The sequence below is a fragment of the Ovis aries genome, chromosome X (genome assembly GCF_016772045.2).
Source record: "Ovis aries strain OAR_USU_Benz2616 breed Rambouillet chromosome X, ARS-UI_Ramb_v3.0, whole genome shotgun sequence".
NCBI classification, from domain to species: domain Eukaryota; kingdom Metazoa; phylum Chordata; class Mammalia; order Artiodactyla; family Bovidae; genus Ovis; species Ovis aries.
In genome coordinates, this window is record NC_056080.1 from 100,537,882 (window position 1) to 100,559,560 (window position 21,679).

Sequence of the window (21,679 nt, forward strand, 5' to 3'; positions counted from 1 at the left end):
ACCAACAGTACTTGGCAACAAGAGATTTGAAGTTTAATGTTGGATTCTGTGGCCTCTTTGCTATATGACCTAGCTTAGATGCCTAACTTAGATTGTTTCCAAGGGCTAAATAACTTGTGTTTGAGTACATAAATAACTATCTAAACTGCCTCTTGGTGATGGATTGAAAGCACAGTATGACTCTTGGTATGGAGTGTTCTTTCTTTCTCCCTCAAGATACATACCTTTCCCTAAGAGGAAGTTTATCTATGAGCTTGCCTCAAGAAATGAGAAAAGCATCAAATAAACAACCTAACCGTACACCTAAGAGAACCAGAAAAAGAACAACAACAAGATACATACCTTTCCAGTTAAAGTTGAGAGATCATCTCCACCAATTACTTTTATGTCACCTGTTGACTGGTCGTTCTAATTTAAAAAAAAAAAGTATAAATATACATGTATATCCTTCCATATAATACACACACATTTCAAGTTATCAAATGGGAACTAGGAGATTTAAAAAGTTAGCTATCTCATGTCACAGAATTATGATACTCTAAGAATTATGTTTCTAGAAATAAATGACAAAAAATTAAGAAGTTCTAATTGGCCACTACTGATTTGATGCTTTGAAGAGTCCTAAAAATGGGGCACACGCATTTTTGAATGGGCAATATTACAGCAGCCACCCATCTTCAGTCTCGGTAATTTCTGAACTATGAAAGAATTTATTAGCATGACAGGTGTCTGGTTCTGGCCCTGGACCATTCCCATGAGTCAATCAAACTGTAGAATCTGGTCTATATCACACTCAACTCCAAAGATATGTGCCTCAAAAGTGTAGCTGAGGCCCAGGCCACCTTCAGCACAGTCTGGGAAATCAGGTCTGATCAGTAGTCCTTTAAAGCATACCTCTTAGGCGCCTAGTCTTATGCTATCACAGAATCTAGTAGAAACCATTAAAGGAGTTTCAAAAGGGAACACTCCACACCCACTCTAGCTGGTGATAATGATCGCAATTCAGCTCTGCTGGATTCAAGACAGAAAACTAGAGAAAGAACAGTGAATGAAAGAGCTTAGACTTGCCCTACCAGAGAGCAAACCATACCAAAGTCCTGCCAATTAGAATGGTGCTGTACAGCACAGTAACAGACAAAGAGATCAAGGAACAGAATGGAACCCAGGAACAGACCCAGAAATACATGAGGATTTAGTACATGAGAAAGTTGGTTATTTCAAGTCAGTAAGAAAAAGATGAATTATTTAATAAATGGTGTTTCATCAACTAGTAATCCATTTGGGAAAAAAAGAATGTATGATCCCTACCTCATAGCATACACAAAAATAAATTCCAGATGGATTACAATCTAAACATAAAAAATAAAGCCATAAGCAGACCAGAAGAAAATGCAGAATATTTTCACATTCTCAACAAAAATTAGAGACAACCAACATGTCTATTAACAGGGAATTATTTAAGTTCATCCACACAGTGTAATACTGTGCAGCTATTAAAAAGAATCTGACAATCTGTACATACTGTCATGAACAACAGTAACTAAAACACCAAGCTGCAGAGCAATGTGCTGCCTATGAAGCCATTTCTGTTCAGCATTTCTAAAAAGCTTATAACTGCAATTACCTCTGAGCAGTGACAAGGGATAAGAAGACTTTCTACTTTTACATGTAGGAATACTTCAGAGATATTTGGGGTTTGGTTCCAGACCATCATGATAACATGAATGTCGCAATAAAGTAAGTCACACAAATTTTTTGGTTTCTCAATGGACATAAAAGTCACATTTACACTGTACTGTAGTCTATGTAAAGTGTGAAACAGCATTATGTCTGAAAAACAGTATACATTACTTAATTTAAAAATACTTTATTGCTAGAAAATGTTATCATTTATATGTGGAATCTTAAAAAATGGTACAAATGAACCTATTTACAAAACAGAAATAGAATCAAAGACGTAGAAAACAAACTTAGGGTTACCAGGGGTAAGGGGGAAGAGGGCTACATGGGGAGATTAGGATTGACAGATGCACACTACTATATATAAAATAGAAGGACCTACTGTGTGTAGTGCAGGGAACTCCACTCAATACTCTATAATGGCCTCTATGTGAAAAGACTTAAAAAAATGGACATATGCCTATGCGGGGCTTCTCACGTGGTGCTAGTAGTAAAGAACCCGCCTGGTAGACAAGATGTGGGTTTGGGAATTTGCCCTGGAGGGCGTGGCAACCCACTCCAGGATTCTCGCTTGGAGAATCCCATGGACAAGGGAGCTTGGAGGGCTACAGGCCATAGCGTTGCGAAGAGTCAGACGCGACTGAAGCGACTTGGCACGCACGCATGCATATGTGTATGTATAACTGATTCACTGCTGTACACCGGAAACTAACACAACATTGTAAATCAACTATATTCCAATAAAAAGTCACTTAAAAGAAAATAAAGTAATGACAGCAAACACTGTGGAGGATGCAGACAAACTGGACCATTTATACTTCATGTGAGTGTACAGGCACTCTGGAAATCAGCAGTTTCTTTAAAAATAAAACATGAAACTAAGGTACAACCTCCCCCCAAATATATATAAATAAAATTCTAACCATCATCGGAGCCTTCAGTGAGTCTTAATCTTTTTGTAATGGTAACATCAAAGATCACTAATCACAGATCACCATAACAAATATAATAAGAATGAAAGCTTGAACTATTGTGTGAATTACCAAAATGTAATTCACAGATGCAAAGAGTGCAAAAGTGTTGCTGGAAAAATGGCCTCAATAGATTTGCTTGACACAGAACTGCCCAAAACCTTCAACTTATTTTTAAAAATGCACTATAAAATGAAGCACAATAAAACAAGGTATGCCTGAATGCTTCTATATACATATCCATATTTGATGGCAGTGTTATTTTTGAAAAACACAAATGGGCCAACAGAACACAGTGATGCAAACGAATATAAGATACAAAAGTATGACTTCCAACATCAAAAAACCCTTGCATATCACTTCTCATTGCCACCTCTTATTCTAACTTAAAACCTAGAGTTTCAAACACAGAATAGAAAACAAAAAGTGTATAAAACCTGAAGCTTGCAATGAGCACAACAAATCAAGGTAAACAGCGACATCTTCTGTTAAAATTTGGTATTACACTCCAACTTCAATTGACCCTTTTGTACAGAGGAAAAATCTGAGAACTGAAAAGTATGGAGAGTATGAAATCATGGAAAAAACCCTGTGATTCAAGGGCGACGGTAATAGGGAAACAGACAAGAGAACTCCAAGTATGAAAGACACTGCTGATCTGGTAGATCTAAATCTCCATATTCGTGTTTGCCCCAAGGGTTTTAGCTTCTAAGGCTTCTTTGATGAAAACACAAACAACTTTTAAAATGCAGGCTAAAACAGAACATTCATTTAAGAAAAATGTTACAGTCCACTATGCTAGAATACAGGTACATGTTCCCAAATCGCATACAAATGGCAACCATGAATCCATTACCCCGCCAGAGGACTTTCCCTCACTCCCTCCATTCCCGTCTAGGTCTACCTGCTGCATTTCACTACTGAGTGACTCTCAAGTACTTCAACCTTCATGAGATGATGGCACTGGCATGGGAGAGCCCAATCTGTCCTTAACTCAGAATGTCACTGTTCACTACATAAAATTCCCAGAGAAGCTCTTTGGGTTTACAAATACATACCCTTAGTGTCTGTGTTTCCATTTTATCAAACTTTCTTTCTTTTTAAAAAATATTTATTTATGTGGCTCTACCAGGTCTTAGCTGTGGCATGAGAACTCTTAGTTGCAGCATGTAGGCTCTCGTTCCCTGACCAGGGATCGAACCCAGGCCCCCTGCATTGGGAGTGCAGAGTCTTAGCCACTGGACCACCAGGGAAATCCCTCCATTTTTAAAAAAATAAAATGTGTGGTTTCATGGGGCCAAACGTGACTACTTCCTTCATGTTCTATGAGTCGGGGTACTTGTATAAAACCTAAGCTGCGCAACAAGCACTACATCAAAGTAAAAATCCACAGGCGAGGATGAGAAAGTACACTTTTGACCTTCTGTTAGAGTTTCTTTACACTGTGGACAGTACATATCCCCATTCCTGCCAATTTAAACTGAACAAATTCTTTCCCCCATCAGTGTCCAATGGTCTTAGTTCAATAAGCAGGAGAAATGCATAAATCACTTCACTTGCTTTATATATATATATAAATAGGTTTACAGAAGATAAGCTTTAGACCACATCAAAGCGGTACTCTACATTTAAACTTTAACTGTTCTGAAGAAAAAAGCATACCTTAAAGCAATTGACTAAATAAATACATACAGATTGAAAGCTACTGACCTCTTCTTAGAAGAGATACTTTAAGAAACTATTCCAATATTTTCTGCATTTTTCTTTAACAAACTCACTCAAAAAGCCAGCTTCTTACAAATAACAAATCGCTATAAGTAATTTGCACCTTTCATGTATTAAACAGTTGTCCTAATCAAGCTACTAATCAAGTGACCTCCAAGATTAAGACTGAAATTTACAGCTTTATCTTGAGTATAATTGAGGAAAATCCCATAATTGGCAAAATGAATTGTCTTTGCATGCAAAACTGATGAAGAAATAATAGGAAGCCGATATCAGAGAATCCAAGTCAGTTAAAAAGTTTTCCTAAGTAAGACTCTTCTGCATAGAATTAAAGGTCTGGGTTCAAATCAAAGGCCTGCATAATCTTGGGTAAGTCACTTAATCCCTCTGCCCCTCATTGTTCTCAAATGTGTTGTTGCTGTTGTTTAGTTGTGTCCAACTCTTTTGCGACCCCATGGACTGTAGCCTGCCAGGCTCCCCTGTCCATGGGATTTCTCAGGCAAGAACACTGGGGTAGGTTGCCGATTCCTTCTCCAGGGGATCTTCCTGGTCCAGGCATCAAACCCGTATCTCCTGTGTCGGCAGGTGGATTCTTTACCACTGAGCCATCAGCGAAGCCCTCCCAAATGTACATTGAGATAATTCCTAACTCAAAAAATTTTCTACAAGATTTAAAATCCTAAGAACAATTTCATTTTAAGGTAAGCCATTTAGTCTGAATACATCATAAATCAGGCTAATTTTTCCTTTGATTACAGCCCACAAAAAATTTACTCATCTGACAACTTTCCCTCCTGAGGCTTTCCTCTTTTTTTAAAAAAACTTATTTTTAATTAGAAGGTAATTCGGAGAAGGCAATGGCACCCCACTCCAGCACTCTTGCCTGGGAAATCCCATGGATGGAGGAGCCTGGTGTGCTGCAGTCCATGGGGTCGCACAGAGTCGGACACGACTGAAGCGACTTAGCAGCTTAGCAGAAGGTAATTGCTTTTCAATGTTGTGTGTGTTTCTGCTGTACATCAACATGAATCAGCCACAGGTATATATGTGTCCCCTCCCTCTTAAACCTCCCTCCCACCTCCCACCCCATCCACTCCTCTGCGTTGTCACAGACACCTGATTTGAGCTCCCAGCATCATACACCATTTTTCTATATTCCGTGTGTATGTTAATACATGATACTTGTTTTTCTCTTTCTGACCTACTTCATGCTGTATAACAAGGTCTAGATTTATCCACTTCACTAGGACTGACTTTATGGCTGACTAATTGTATACATGTACCACACTGTATACATGTACCACAACTTCTTTATCCATTCATCTTGTCGCTGGATATCTAGGTTGCTTTCACGTCCTAGCTACTGTAGACGGTGCTGTAATGAACACTGGGGTACATGTGTCTTTTAAAATTGTGGTTTTCTCAGAGTATATGCTCCTGGAAAATGAAACAGCAACCCAGTCCAGTATTCATGCCTGGAAAATCTCATGGACATAGGAGCCTGGTGGGCTACAGATCATGAGGTTGCAAAAGAGCTGGACATGACTTAGCAACTAAACAACAACAAGGTATACGCTCAGTAGTGGGATTGCTGGGTCATATGGTAGTTTTAGTACTCGTTTTTAAAGAAATCTCCATACTGTTCTCCATAGTGGCTGTCTCATTTTTCAAAATTAAACTATTTTAGTAAAAAAAAATTACTATAAAATTGAACTCACAATAGAGAAAATACATTTGCACACTTACTGCTTTTTAAATAAAATATCACAGATCTTTAGTGATGGAAAAGGTCACTGAATATATAACATTTTATTTTTGAAGGATATATATATATATATATACACATCTTAATACCTCCTGAAATTGACATATGACAGTTGCCAGCAACTTACAGCTATAACTGGCAGTGTCTTCTTTCTTAGCAGTACAAAAAGTAGTGGTAAATCTTAAATCGAGGCTATCTTAGATTTAAACATGGTATTTGGAATCCCTAGGCAATTTCTCAACTAGGCAGTAAGCAAATAAAAATCTGAACAGCTAGTCTAAAAGTATGTAAACTATAATATGTGTGTGTATACACAAAAAATTCTTTGAAATATTAAAATTAAAAGAGGTACTGGAATTTAATTCCTTTATAATTTTTTATGGTTGTATGTTCTTTTTACAGGTTTTTTTAAATCAGAAAAATTTACTTTTCATTCCGAAGAAAAACTAGATAAGGTGTGTTAACACTGTTATGGCTGTTCATATATCCAGGAAAATTTAATAGTTCATGGAGCATTTCTTTAGGATAAGTACAGAGGCTTATATGGTGAAGATCACACTAATGTTATTGTTACCGATGCTACAAACAATTTTAAATGCCTATTTTATGATTATATCAAATTGTTTTATAATATGCACATGTAAATATCTTCCACAACAAGTTGATGAATTATTAAAGAGGGTAGAAATGTTACTTCAAATCAACAAAGTATATATGGTTTTCCTAATTTCTATTGTTTAGTAGTAAATCTACACAAAAAAATAAAATAGAACAGATAATTTTTTTCTCTATGGGAAAATTTACCTAAATGTTTGCTTTAATTATGTTCAAGATCTCAACACTTTGTATCAGTTGAGGAGTTCAGCTTAACAATCTTCTAAGATCTAAAACTAACAGGAAAAACTAGCAATTCCTTGGTGGTCCAGTGGTCGGGACTCCACACTTCCACTGCGGGGGCACAAGTTCAGTCTCTGATCAAGGAACTAAAATCCTGCATGCTGTGTGGCGTAGCCAAAAAAACAGAATTAAAATGTCAATGTTCCTACTGCTTCAAATTGCTCTATGACTATAAATATACTTAAAAAGAAAATATTAAACTCCCTTCATTTTTTAATGAGCTTTCTTTTCAAAGAAAGAACATTCTGCACAAGTCTCCAGAGTAATGAAGTAGAAGTCATAAAGCAACAAAACTGATTTTTATGTGTATGTGTGTGGGCAGGAGGATTCTTAAGAAGATCAAAAACAGAAATCATGCCCTGGACTGTGAGCCTCTAAGCAATAGCATATTAAAGTCAGTTATACTGACTAGAATTAAGTCGCAGTGTAAATCAGCAAAACAACTTCTGTTAAGTAAAAATCCAAATTTTGCATTTAAGCAAGTCTTTAATTCAAGCAAGATTTTGACAAGTTAAAAGGAGTTTATAATTACAAAGTAATGTCATGATATATAGGCACAAAGATTTTTAACAGGATAGGGAAACTGTCTATGATGATACTTAAATAGTTGTCCAATCACCAGCAGGACTGATAAAAATGGGGGAAAGGTCAAAGACTTGGGTCAAATAGATGATTAACGAAAAGAAAGGAGGCTGAAAGTTAAATGTACATAAGTGGTCCTTATTTCCAAATGGAAGTGTAAACATAACGCAAGTTTCTACAAAGATGCCCTACAATACTGATTTATGAAACAGAAAAAGATCAGACATTCATTCTAATCCTTGAAGAAGCTAGGGAAAAAATCTATTATTTAAGGAAAATAGTAACTCTCAGAACTTACAATGCCAACATGCAACCAGAAAAAAGACAACAGTATGAAATAATAAAAATCAAACATATGGATGATGAAATTCACGTGAAAAGATGACATGGATTTTGGTTCACCCCACAAGCGTCAATACTAATATTCTGAAGCATTTGAGACCTGTGTGACACAGATAGAGTGACTGTGACTCAAAGGTGGTTTCTTCAATGTGCTAATGCCCGCACTCCAACACGCTTTCTAAGGGACAACTGCTAACCCTCCTTACTACTTACAACTAACTCCAAATGCCTAGGACTCCCTTGCAAGTCAATCTAGCGCCAGAGAGGATATCTGCCACCAGTAAATAGAAGATCCCCTAAGTCCCAAGAGCAATTCCTCAAGGGGGTTTTAAAAATCCAGAAAACCGAAACTAAATCAAAAAAACTTTAAAATAAATATAGGCTTTGGGGGAGAATGGATACATGTATATGTATGGCTGAGTCCCTTCACTGTTCAGCTGAAACTACCACAACATTGTTAATGGGCTATATCCTAATACAAAATATAAAGTTAAAAGTTTGAAAAAAACTAAAATAAATACTGGCGACTGTATAAGGCAACTAGTTTGAAAAAGACAATATTCACTTGGATATAAAGTACTAGGGAATATATTAGAAAATCTTGGTACCATGTAAAATGAACATTTAAGTATAGTTTGAAGAGCTTCAAAACATATAGGAAAACCTACAGCAGCCATGGGTTCTTTTGGTTTTTTTATTTCAGCAAAATATAATGCTTCACAATAAATTCATGTTAATCTGAATTTTAGAATCCATGTAGTTTTGTTAATTAATATAGATCAATTTTGATTCTTGTATAAGATTTGTAAACAAAAGGAATTTATGCACAATCAGTTAAAGCTGATACATATAGGATGCATATCATAAAAATGCCATGTTTATTTTAAACATGTATGAAATACACTTACACAGTAGCTCTTCAGTCTGATAAAATCTACAGTCATAGGAATGGATCTGTCACTATTTCTGTTCAGTGCTTTGATGTAATCCAACAGGTCGGCAAAGAACTTATAGCCCCCCTTGAGCACACAGAGGGCCACAATGTGATGGCCACCCATCTCCTTCATCACATCTCGAGCCAGTCGTTCGGTCCTACAGAAATTAAAATCAATTATTTAATAGAAATTAAATTATATTATTTAAAACAAAATTTAAACTTTATGGGAATTCCCCGGCAGTCCAGTGGTTAGGACTCCATGTTTTCACTGATGAGGGTCTGGATTTGATCCCTGGTAAGGGAACTTAGATCCTGCAAGCCGAAGGGAATGGACAAACATTAAAAAAAAAAAAAGGAGGTTCAAGTCAGTAAACCTATGGCTGATTCATGTTGACGTATGGCAGAAATCAACACAATATTGTAAAGCAATTTAAAAAAAAGAAAAAGAAAAAAAAGTTCAAAAAAATATGAATAAATAAATAAAATCAACACATTACAAATGTAGAAAAAAGGATTAAGCTTCCACAAAACACTTTCTCTGCCCCCATGAAGTCTATCTGTGCTCATAAAGCAAAGGTAAAAATTTTAAAAACCTTCAAAATCCATGTGTACTATAACATCTATCATGAGAAAAATTTTAAAGCAAATTAAAATAAGATACAATTTTCACCTATCAAACTGGCAAATTCTGATAATACAATATTAGAAGAGATGGTGAGGAAAACAGCACTCTCATATACCATTGGGAGTATAAACTAATATAACTTTCTGGAGGATACTTTGACAGTATCAAAACATTCAATAAACACCTTCCCCTTGGCCCAAAATTTCCCCATGGATAAAGTTAATTGCCCAAATATCTGTAAAAGGATGTTCCCTTCCAGTATGATCTGTAAAAGCAAAATAATGGAGACATCATGCATCCATCAATAAGGAACTAGTTATATCAATTATGGTACAGCCAGAAAGTGGAATGCCATGCAACCTTTAAATATATTTTAAAGGTTGAGACAGCACCAGATGTACTAATCTGAAAAAATGTCCAATAAATTGTAGATCTATACAACAGCAATACTCATGTGTTAAAATATGTGGTATACATACATAGGCAGTGAGTAGGGAAGAAATATGTACAGGAGACTGAGACCTTTACTCTTCATGTTTAAGCGTCTAGAGTCAGAATATTTTAGAATATAGTTATACTAATATTATAATCTTAGAATAAAAAAGAACAGCCAGAGACACAAGACAAGCATTTAAATAAAGTGAAGTTTTTCACTGAAATTCATTTAACAGAAGTTTCAAGCTAGTGTGCATAATAATCAAAATATGACCTTGCCTTCCCATGATTGAGCCCCACTCCATTACCCTGTTCAGGGTTGAGAAATCAAAGACTTTGTGACTAAAGTTCATTCTTCCAGTTTCCCTTCAATATTTACTTTATTCTTCTCCATACAGATTCCCGGTATACCATGACTTATACCGGGTTATTGGTAAGTTCTCCTCCCCTCCCTTTTTTGTCAAGAGGGCTTCTAAAATAGAAAGCATCAATTATGTGAAAAGCTGGCCTAGTTTATGTTCAAATATCAACTACTTAAAACAGCTGCTGACACTAGAAATTAATATAAGAAAAGACAAAATTCCAACTTGAGATCATACTAACCTGTCCATAATTAGTCCATGAGGAATGAACACCTTCTCCAAATCCTCAGCATAATGATTGGGTATACAAAATAAATCTAGGTCATAACCTGGTTCATCATCGCTAATCTGAAAAAGAAATACAGCTGTGTTAATGAGAGCATTTCAGGATACAAACACTTGATTGGATTTAGATGTTTGAAAACCTTAGCCTATCACAGAAATTTAGATATTATGAGATATCTTGTGTGTGTTAAGTCGCTTCAGTTTTTTCCAACTCTGTGACCCTATGGACTGTGGCCAAGAACTTTCTGTAACTTCATAGGTATAATGAATTGTAGTTATAGAAGAAATCAACCACATGTTTCAGAGATGAACAGTTAAGATTACAGAAGTCGAGTGACATGAAAATTTCTTTAGTTCAGCAGAGAAGAAAAACTAAATAGCTAAGACAAATATGGCAAAATCTTGATAATATTATAAACAGAGGTGATAAGTATATGGAGATCAATTATACTTTTAATATGCTCTCCACTTTTGCATGTTTGAAAATTTAGCAAAAAATGTTAATACACTATAGTCCAACAAGTTAAAATATCACAGTGAACAAGAAAAACTGATGTTCCCTAACTCAAATCAAAATAGTCTCATCTCACAGTAGGGAAAAAAAAAACCCACCAAAGAAGCTAAGTGATTCCTTAAAAACCCATGCTTGTGTAAGTCTGAGATTGTTATAATCAACTCATGAGGAGCCTTCATACTAGACACTCTAAGATTGTTTGAGTAGGACCACATATTGGTCATCTTGGTATGTCCAGGTCCTGGAAAATAAAATATTAATAACACTGAGGACGTAGTTCCTATGGTGGTAAAATATACTATGACTATAGCTTTCTAAATTTTATATATGAACCTATACACACAGAGGACTTCCCAGGTGGTGCTAGTGGTAAAGAACCTGTCTGTCAATGCAGGAGATGTAAGAGACACCGGTTCAATCCCTGGGTCAGGAAGATCCTCTAGAAGAGGAAATGGCAATCCATTCCAGTATTCTTGCCTGGAGAATCCCAAGGACATAGAAGCCTGGTGGGCTATAGTCCATAGGGTCACACAGAGTCAGACACAACTGAATTGATTTAGCATGCATACACTCAGAAAAACTATAATAAAATCACAAAAACCTTTATCTTGGGGAGTGGAATGATAGTGATTTTATTTAGCTATATATTTCAAATTGTCTTCGATGAGTATATATTGCTTTTTACAAATTTAAGTCCTCATTAATGAGTTGTGGTAGTATGTCTTTTCATATATAATATGAAAAGCATAGGGAAATTTTCTAAGATATGTTAAAACCAAATCTATAAATAAAAAATTATAATAGAAATAAAAGGAAGACAAGAAAAAAAAGAAAGGTTGGTATGCAAGAATATACCAAACAATGGTCAACTGTAAGAACTAGGACCTGCCACTTTCTGCACATTAATCTTGATTGGGTTTTTTTATTGTCAATTTCACTTTAAAAAAAAATTATAGTTTCTTTATAATTTCTATTTGGCATTATATTTAAAACTTCTTCAGCACCTGGCCAGTTAGCTCAATTGGTTAGAGTGGTGCTAATACAGTTTATTCCAAAGACACCAGCCAGAATTATAATATTTTGTTTCACATTTTATTCAAGATGGAATATCTTCCAAATCACATTCCAGAATCTGATGACATGAACTTTGGCAGTTGGCAAGAAATATTGGTCAAACCATAATTCAATCTTGCCAAGTCAGTTATTATCTATTGAGCATCTCCTGCTCCAGTCAGCACTGTGTTAGGTGCTTAAGGACAAGTAGCTTGGTTTTCAATAAATTAAAAAATATATATTTAAGATGCATCTATTATCCACAGAATTGCTAATTATATTTTAAGAAATCTGAAGTTCATGTCTTTCCTTCAGTCCCCAGAGCTGAGTTTTCCAGACTTTGGTGGAGTTTCAAGTGCTGTCAGACTGGTAGTAGCTGCATGCCCCTTCCGTCTGGCGCTGTGGCCAGGAGGCTGCTGGTCATTTGGGCAGGTGGGTTGGGACATGTCCACGGGCAAGGTCCAGCAGCAGGCAGAGCACAAGCACTCGCTGGGCACACAGTCTGAAGTCAATATTGGTTTGTTTTAAAAACAAACATGTATTACTTTCATACACAGGGGGGGAAATCCTATTTTGGGTATGGGAGAAAGATTATGCCAGATCCTCTAGGGTGAAGTACTAATGTGTCTACTCAGCATTCACATCAGGCTTATTTCAGAAGACATTACTACTAACAGAATGGGAATGGGACATCTGTGACACCTACAGGAGTATTTTAAGTATTATTTTTATAATGCTTCATAACAAGCAAGGTATTGCTTTTCTAAATTTTATGAACTGAAATCTAATGAAAGTTTTGGGAAAAGGAGAGGTAGACCTTGCTAGATCCTATGAGAGGATAAACATTCATGTCAGGCTTGTCAGACTAGATCTGATAAGAATGAAAATGTACCATTTCAGAGTGCTTTAAAATCAAGATCCAGAGTACCAAAATGGCTTCCCTTCCTCCCAGTTACTCACTGCTGGGTCACAAGCATAAACCAGGACCTACCCAGTACTCTGAAACACGCAACACTTTCACAGAAGACTACTGCTTCTGTGAAAATGGCTCACTATGTGGCTATGGGTTTTGCATGCATCCTAAGAACTTCCAAGAATTTTGTTTGTCTCCATCAAAGCCAATGAGAATTCTGCCCAGAGTCCATCCCAGACATGCAGTCTAACACAGACAGATCAGCAGGGATATACCCCCAAACAGGAATTCTCTCTGTCAACATGCCGAATTCATTTCCACCTCAGGGAATTCCCTGGCAGTCCAGTGGTTAGGACTCCATGCTTTCACTGCTGAGTGCCTGGATTCGATCCCTGGTCAAGGAACTAAGATCCCTCCAGCTGCGTGGCATGGCCAAAAAATGAAAATTTTCAACAAATTTTTTCCAATTCAAAGGTTTTATTTTCAATCAGTACTATTCTATTTACATATCACATTCAGCGTAAAAGGGTTGGTTTGCTATTTGAAACATTAAAAAAAATACATCAATATAACTCTTTCCAAAAGGCAAAAACAAAATTCATAAAATCTGCATCACTTGAGGTACTTTAGATACAAATTCACAACTTTGTTATAATTCACTATAAATATATGGGGTTGCCATTTCCTCCTCCAGGAGATCTTCCCAACCCAGGGATAGAACTAGTGTTTCCTGCATTTCCTACATTGGCAGGTGGATTTTTTTTTTTTTTAACCACTGAGCCACCTGGGAATCTCAATGTTAATTGATTCATATCTGATATGAATTAACCCCATCTAATATGGATTAGGTAACAATCCAGTGGGTACTTTCATAGGAAGGGATCATAATATATTTAATTAAATAAAAATGCATTCAGCATCCACCTTGATTAAAGCACTATGCCATAGATTTTGTAAGGATACAAAGATGATTATAAATTGAGAGACTTCGAAGAGTTTATAATCTAATGGAAAAGACATATATATATATACGACTAACTATACAGCCCATTAAAGCTTATAATCTGTACCATATCTAATTCCACAAGCCCACAAATGTGATTGTCAAAAGTGCTTATACACACTAAAGATAAACGGAACCCAAGGTCACCTAGCACCAATGACTACTTCCTAAAGAAATATTAAGCTTAAAGTATATGATAAAGTATTATATTCTGTTGCCTAAATTGCAAATTGAGTAAATTAGACTGGCATGTCTCTGGCACTGAATTAGCACAGCCTTCTAAATCAACTAGGTGACAGAAATGCCCAACTTTGTATATCAGTATAAATTACGTGTTATTATTTGTAGCTTGGTGTTGTGTGTCTGACAGTGGTTACTACCAACACTTCCTAAAAGAACTGTATTAGTCTGCTCTAACAAAAAATCATAGACTGGGTGGCTTAAACAACAGTAACATTAACTTATTTCTCACTGTTCTGGAGGCTGTGAAGTCCAAGATCAAGGTATCAGCAAAGTAGGCTCCATTATGAGGCCTCTTCTGGCTTGTAGGCAGCTATCTTCTCCTGACTATGTGCGTGTTGGGGGTGGTGCAGGGCTGGAAACTCTGGTGTCTTTCTTCAAAGACCAAGGCCCCACCCTCACGACCTTATCTAATCCTAATTACCTTCCCAAGGCCCCATCTCCAAATACCACTGCTTGGGGGCGGGGGTTGGGGGGGGGGGGCTAAAGCTTCAACATGTGAACTTAAAATGGCTCAAGCTCACAAAGAAGCTTCTGGATGGCTTTGGGAAGGGCCCAACCCCAAAATATTTAGGGGAGAACTCTGGAGGGGCTGGAAATGGTAAACAAATGAAAATGTAGTTTCTCTGCAGATACACCTTTCCTACTATGATTCAGCCAGAAATGGCCAAAAGACAGGTTATTAATAGCTCTGAGACACTTACCATTTACTCAGTTTGGAAACTGACTGCATCTCCTCAGAGCTTTAGAAGGTAGCTTTCAAATTCTAACTTATCTATAATAAACTTGTTAATGGTAAAATCTACAAGGCACTTTTATTAATATGAAAGATTACTGAAAAATGTAACATTACTATATATCTTTTGTTTAGGACCAAAGTCAATCTTTTACTATCATAAATTATCTTATTTTCCAGTAAAACTGGAGCCACAAATTCTTAATAATTATATGTGTCACATCTATAATAATGGTTTTCATACATGAAAAATATTCTTGTTTGTACATAAGATGTCTAATTACAAAGATATATTATCTAAAATTACAGTAAGCAAGGAAATTAACTAGAACTAAGATAACACATGCAACATCAATTCATCATCTGTGAGCTGGATGTCTTTTTGTGATCCAAAAATGACAACGTTTATGGGTCTAAACAAGACTAAATGGAAGTGAGGAAGTGAGTTTTAAAATGTGAATTTAAAGGTGTACAGTAATAGATAAAATACATTTTATTTTATTCTTAGTAACCAACAATACAGGCTTCCCAGGTGGCAATAGTGGTAAAGAATCTGCCTGCCAAGGCAGAAGACATAAGAGATAAGAGTTCAGTCTCTGAGTCAGGAAGATCCCCTGAAAGAGGAAATGGCTACCCATTGCAGTACTTTTGCCTGGAGAATCCCATGGACAGAGGAGCCTGGCGGGCTACAGTCCACAGGGTCACAAAGAGCTGGACACGACTGAAGCAACTTAGCACACACACACCAACAATAATTCCAAGCTTCCAGAATGAGCAGAAATGACCAGGTGGCATATATTTACCTTTGATATTCAGACACTTCAAAACTCTCAAAAAACACCAAAGCAGATATGCCATACCCTTGGGATAATTTGTGATAACTCAGGGTATCTTAAGACCAAAATTATGAACTATTGATGCATTTATTCCTAAATGTGAAAATAGTTTACGCTCATTTTCCAATTTTATATCAGCCTTACAAATAAATTACATATATCACTTGCTTGCCCTCCCTTCTAATAGGTAAAGAATTAAAAGCATTACAAGAATCTAAGGCTTACAAGAATTAAAATCAGCATTCTATTCAACTCAGGGATAAATTATTACCTGCTTCTATGTAAGCGGGCCCATAACTACTATCCAAATGGACAAGGACATGCGTTTAGCCAACATTATCATCTTTCCTTTCCAGTGTGCATAGTAGAATAATAGGCATGTTAACTCTGGTCAAAATATATGCCTATCAATTATCAGAAGCACAGTGCTGAAGATAGTAGTTCACAGCAATTTAAAATGTTTGCCTGAATTCTTATTTGTAGCAAATTTTTCTAAATATCAGACATTTGGCAGCCACTGGTAGAAAAATAACAGTCTCGATATTAACGATGGTGTCTGACAATTTGACAGCATATAAATCTTACTGATGCATATAAGATACAATTACAGAGGAAGAGGACACCAGCACATCTGCATCTTTAGCATCTCTTCACAGTGGGGGTAAAAATGACATGGTCTAACTATTGCCCAGTGCACTACAGAAAGCGAAAAGAACTCCAAGACCCTTCTTCCCTGTTGATCTGGTTGGTCCTTTTGTCTTTTTCCCACCTCTTGCCTACGGACTTTCTGTGACACCTAGATATAAAAAATGGACGGAAAAAGTTAAGATGACTCTATAGGATGCATGTCGCATTGATTAATCAATTTGTAGAATGAAACTGCCAAATTCAACTACTCCATTTCTCAGCGGTCACCAAGGATAATTTTGGTCGACACTGTCAGCCTCAACCCTGTTGATAAAATGATAGTGTTGTGGACCCCCCAAAAGCACTATTTTATCAATTCTGTGAAAATCTAGCAGGGTAAGATTTAAGCCCAGTTAATAGGGATTACATTTCTAGCACTGCTGCTGTTAAGTCGCTTCAGTCGTGTCCAACTCTGTGTGACCCCATAGATGGCAGCCTACCAGGCTCCCCCGTCCCTGGGATTCTCCAGGCAAGAACACTGGAGTGGGTTGCCATTTCCTTCTCCAATGCATGAAAGTGAAAAGTGACAGTGAAGTCACTCAGTCGTGTCCGACTCTCAGGGACCCCATAGACTGCAGCCCACCAGGCTCCTCTGTCCATGGGATTTTACTGAAGTGGGCCATCCTGAAATGTAGAAGATATTTTATCCACATAATATATTTCTGATGCTTCATAATAACCTGCAAAAATTCAGAAGCTTGTTCTTTGTTCAAGTGTGTCCAAGTTTACCCTGGTAGTTTAGAGACACAGTTAGAAGTAGCATGGGTCTTATCAGGCAGATCTGGGGGTCAATTTCATCTGATTGATATTGGGTAAGTTATTTTATCCATCTATGCCTCCAAGGTCATACTAGTATTTATCTACCTCCCTCAACCTCCCTCGGAATATCTATTATGTATTCTTAGGGCATTTATATTAGATAATGTTGTAAAATATTTACCTCAATGCCTAAGACATAGTATGTACTAAATAAACACCTACTACTGTCACTTTGAACTTAAAAGTGGAGAGGTTAAGAGCAGACTCTGGGGCCAGATAGCTTAGATTCAAATTCTAGTACTGATGGGTCATCTTGGGAAAGTTACTTAACCTCTCTGAGCCAAGTAAATTTTTAAAATAAACATCAAACCAATTAATATGTATAAAGGGCTTAGTAACCAGCACATAGCAAGCACTATTTAAGTGTTTGTTATTGCTAACATGGAGACAATTTCTGGGAAGGAAATAAAAAAGGGAACAGGAATTTGCAAACCAAAAACACAACGAATATCTTGATGTTCAAACAAAACTAACAGCCAGTTATAGCAAAAATAATTCACTGTATGCTGGGGCAAGCATTGAACCCCAAAACTTAAAACCAATCATCCTCTTCAGCAACTGAATAAAAATAGCTGAGTACCTACTATTAGCATCATGTTTAAGCACATGGGCGCTTGATAGAGACCTAGGTTTGAGTCTGAGCTCCTTTCAATAAGTTCAAAGATTTAGAGCCTAAAAGGATTCAAGGATTCCATATGTAAAATGTAAATCATACTGTAAAATGATAACCATACTTCTGTTACAGGGTTGTTTTGAGGACTAAATAGGGATAGGCAGGTAATGACAATGATAAATAGGATCCCAGGGCAGACTCCATTAAGAGCACTGCTCTTTAAGTCACAAGGCCTAATATGAAATAGAATCCTTTCTTTTTTAGGGCTCAATGGTTTATTTAATTTACTCCTCTAACAGAAAATCATTGAGAATTTCTTACGTGCAAGGCACTGTGATTCCTGCCCTTGTGGGAGAGACAATCAACAGGTAATAAGGTAACTGTTAAAATAATAATAATAGTAATAATGCAGGCTAAGGCATTTAACTATTGAGAGAGGGTTGGCTCTTTTAGCAAGATCAGAAGGGGAGAGCAAGGGGAGGGAGCAGCTTGGCTTCTTGGAGAAACAAGAACCAATGAGGTTGGAGACAGGATACCAGAGACGGATTATGGTACCAATGTCCTTGATGCTAAGGACCAGAGTCGCATTTTTTTGTCCCCTGAGACATCAAAGACCAACGGACTGGGATTCAAGCATATCTGATTACGAGGCCTGGCTTACCTCTGGGCTGTGAGAAAATTACCTAATATCAGTTAACTATTTTCTACGCGTGTAGGCATGGTTACCGCTGCCAAGGCTGCCGCGAGGATGCAATGAAGCAATGCGCATTCCCACAAATATTCATCACAGTGTTTGCAGAACTAAGTGAAAATACCAGTCCCCGCATGCCTCCCATGTGGTCGTTTCCATGCCCCGGGGCCCTCTCCGGAGCTGCCCTGAGGACCTCACTCCCACACGCCAAACCTACAGAGAAGAGCCTCTCCTAAGAAAGCCCCCACCCTCACCGCGCCTGATCATTCCCGAACTGGCCCACGGCCCCTCCCCATAGCACACTCGCCAGCGGCACATGTCAACCAAAACGCCATTTCCACCCTCTCCTCCCACACGCAACCCTCTTTCCCGGGGCTCTCCGGAGGCGGCCACCCCGACCTCGCCGTTCCGTCACCCCAACGCCCCGGCGTGACAAGCGGCCGAACCCAGGAAGATGCGGCCGCCCCCCTCCCCGCGACCCCGGGCCAGCCGAACCCAAGCCCGCACTGCGGCCCCGCGGCTCGGGGGGCCGGCGGCCGCCGCCACGGGCCTCGCGGGCCAAGGTGCTCACCACCACGCTGGGGCTGCGGGCCGCCATAACGGAGCCAGCTGGTGCGCGCGGTGAAGGCAGTCTGGGGAGGAGGAAGCTGCCCAGGAGGCGGAGGCACGCGGTGGGCGGTGCCGCGCGGGAAAGCCAAGAGGTCTGCAGGAGCGCTCTCCACCGTCGCTCAAAGCTCCGGAGCAACAGGCCCCGCCCCGCCCCGCCCAGCCCCGGGCAGCCCGCGCGCGCCCCGGGCCGCCCGCGCGCTGCCCGCGTGCTCCCCGCGCGCCGCCGGGGGCGCCTGCGGGTCTCCACGCTCCGGTGGTGGCCGTGGGAATTTTCTGTCGTCCGCAACCTCTCTTTTGCTTCCCCTCAGTCTCTGTCCAGGCGGCCCCCAAATTCCCAGACCTGCCGCCACCCTCCTTTCCTCCCAGTGGCCCTAAATCAGGCGCCGACTTTTCAGGTTTCTGTCACCAGCGCCTCCTTCCCAAGACCTTGGACTGCATTGCGGCTTCCATTTTCCTGACTCGTGGCCCAATTCTAACAAAAATCTGGGTGTAAGAGTTGAGACCTTAACTCAAAGCAGAAGATATTAAGAAGAGGTGGCAAGAATACACAGAACTGTACAAAAAAGATCTTCACGACCTGGATAATCACGATGGTGTGATCACTCACCTAGAGCCAGACATCCTGGAATGTGAAGTCAAGTGGGCCTTAGAAACCATCACTACGAACAAAGCTAGTGGAGGTGATGGAATTCCAGTTGAGCTATTTCAAATCCTGAAAGATGATGCTGTGAAAGTGCTGCACTCAATATGCCAACAAATTTGGAAAACTCAGCAGTGGCCACAGGACTGGAAAAGGTCAGTTTTCATTCCAATCCCCAAAAAAGGCAATGCCAAAGAATGCTCAAACTACCGCACAATTGCACTCCTCTCACATGCTAGTAATGCTCAAAATTCTTCAAGCCAGGCTTCAGCAATAGGTGAACCGTGAACTTCCTGATGTTCAAGCTGGTTTTAGAAAAGGCAGAGGAACCAGAGATCAAATTCCCAACATCCACTGGATCATGGAAAAAGCAAGAGAGTTCCAGAAAAACATCTATTTCTGCCATACTGACTATGCCAAAGCCTTTGACTGTGTGGATCACAACAAACTGGAAAATTCTGAGAAAGATGGGAATACCAGACCACCTGACCTGCCTCTTGAGAAATCTGTATGTAGGTCAGGAAGCAAGTTAGAACTGGACATGGAACAACAGACTGGTTCCAAATAGGAAAAGAAGTACGTCAAGGCTGTATATTGTCACCCTGCTTATTTAACTTATATGCAGAGTACATCTGGACATGGAACAACAGACTGGTTCCAAATAGGAAAAGGAGTACGTCAAGGCTGTATATTGTCACCCTGCTTATTTAACTTATATGCAGAGTACATCATGAGAAATGCTGGACTGGAAGAAACACAAGCTGGAATCAAGATTGCTGGGAGAAATATCAATAACCTCAGATATGCAGATGACACCACCCTTATGGCAGAAAGTGAAGAGGAACTAAAAAGCCTCTTGATGAAAGTGAAAGAGGAGAATGAAAAAGTTGGCTTAAAGCTCAACATTCAGAAAACAAAGATCATGGCATCTGGTCCCATCACTTCATGGGAAATAGATGGGGAAACAGTGGAAACAGTGTCAGACTTTATTTTTTGGGGAGGCTCCATAATCACTTCAGATGGTGACTGCAGCCATGAAATTAAAAGACGCTTACTCCTTGGAAGAAAAGTTATGACCCACCTAGATAGCATATTCAAAAGCAGCGACATTACTTTGCCGACTAAGGTCTGTCTAGTTAAGGCTATGGTTTTTCTAGTAGTCATGTATGGATGTGAGAGTTGGACTGTGAAGAAGGCGGAGCGCCGAAGAATTGATGCTTTTGAACTGTGGTGTTGGAGAAGACTCTTGAGAATCCCTTGGACAGCAAGGAGATCCAACCAGTCCATTCTGAAGGAGATCAGCCCTGGGATTTCTTTGGAAGGAATGATGCTAAAGCTGAAACTCCAGTACTTTGGTCACCTCATGCGAAGAGTTGACTCATTGGAAAAGACTGATGCTGGGAGGGATTGGGGGCAGGAGGAGAAGGGGACGACAGAGGATGAGATGGCTGGATGGCATCACTGACTCGATGGACGTGAGTCTGAGTGAACTCTGAGAATTGGTGATGGACAGGGAGGCCTGGCATGCTTCAATTCATGGGGTCACAAAGAGTTGGACACGACTGAGAGACTGAACTGAACTGAACTGAACTGAAGAGTTGAGACCTAGAACCATAGTCAACCCAAACAGGGTACAAATCCGAAGGGAAACCTTAAGTGTTCTTTGACTTTGTGTGAATCAGACTCACTGAGCCACTCTTGCGTCTCAGTAAAATGAGG

General features: G+C 38.9%; 1 protein-coding gene and 1 non-coding gene across 2 annotated transcripts in view; both read right to left on the minus strand.

The window, feature by feature from the left end:
- HPRT1 (hypoxanthine phosphoribosyltransferase 1) overlaps window positions 1–19,345 on the minus strand; it is a 30,351-nt gene extending 11,006 nt beyond the window's left edge. The window contains exons 1-4 of the mRNA XM_015105023.3: window positions 19,283–19,345; window positions 10,563–10,669; window positions 8,871–9,054; window positions 343–408 (exon numbers count right to left, since the gene is read on the minus strand). Coding sequence (XP_014960509.1) covers window positions 343–408; window positions 8,871–9,054; window positions 10,563–10,669; window positions 19,283–19,309 — 384 coding nt within the window. The 5' untranslated portion in view covers window positions 19,310–19,345. The remainder of the gene's footprint in view (window positions 1–342; window positions 409–8,870; window positions 9,055–10,562; window positions 10,670–19,282) is intronic.
- Window positions 3,832–3,904, minus strand: TRNAG-CCC (transfer RNA glycine (anticodon CCC)). The gene has a single exon. It is a non-coding gene; the product is annotated as a tRNA-Gly (tRNA).
- Window positions 19,346–21,679: the final 2,334 nt, after the last annotated feature.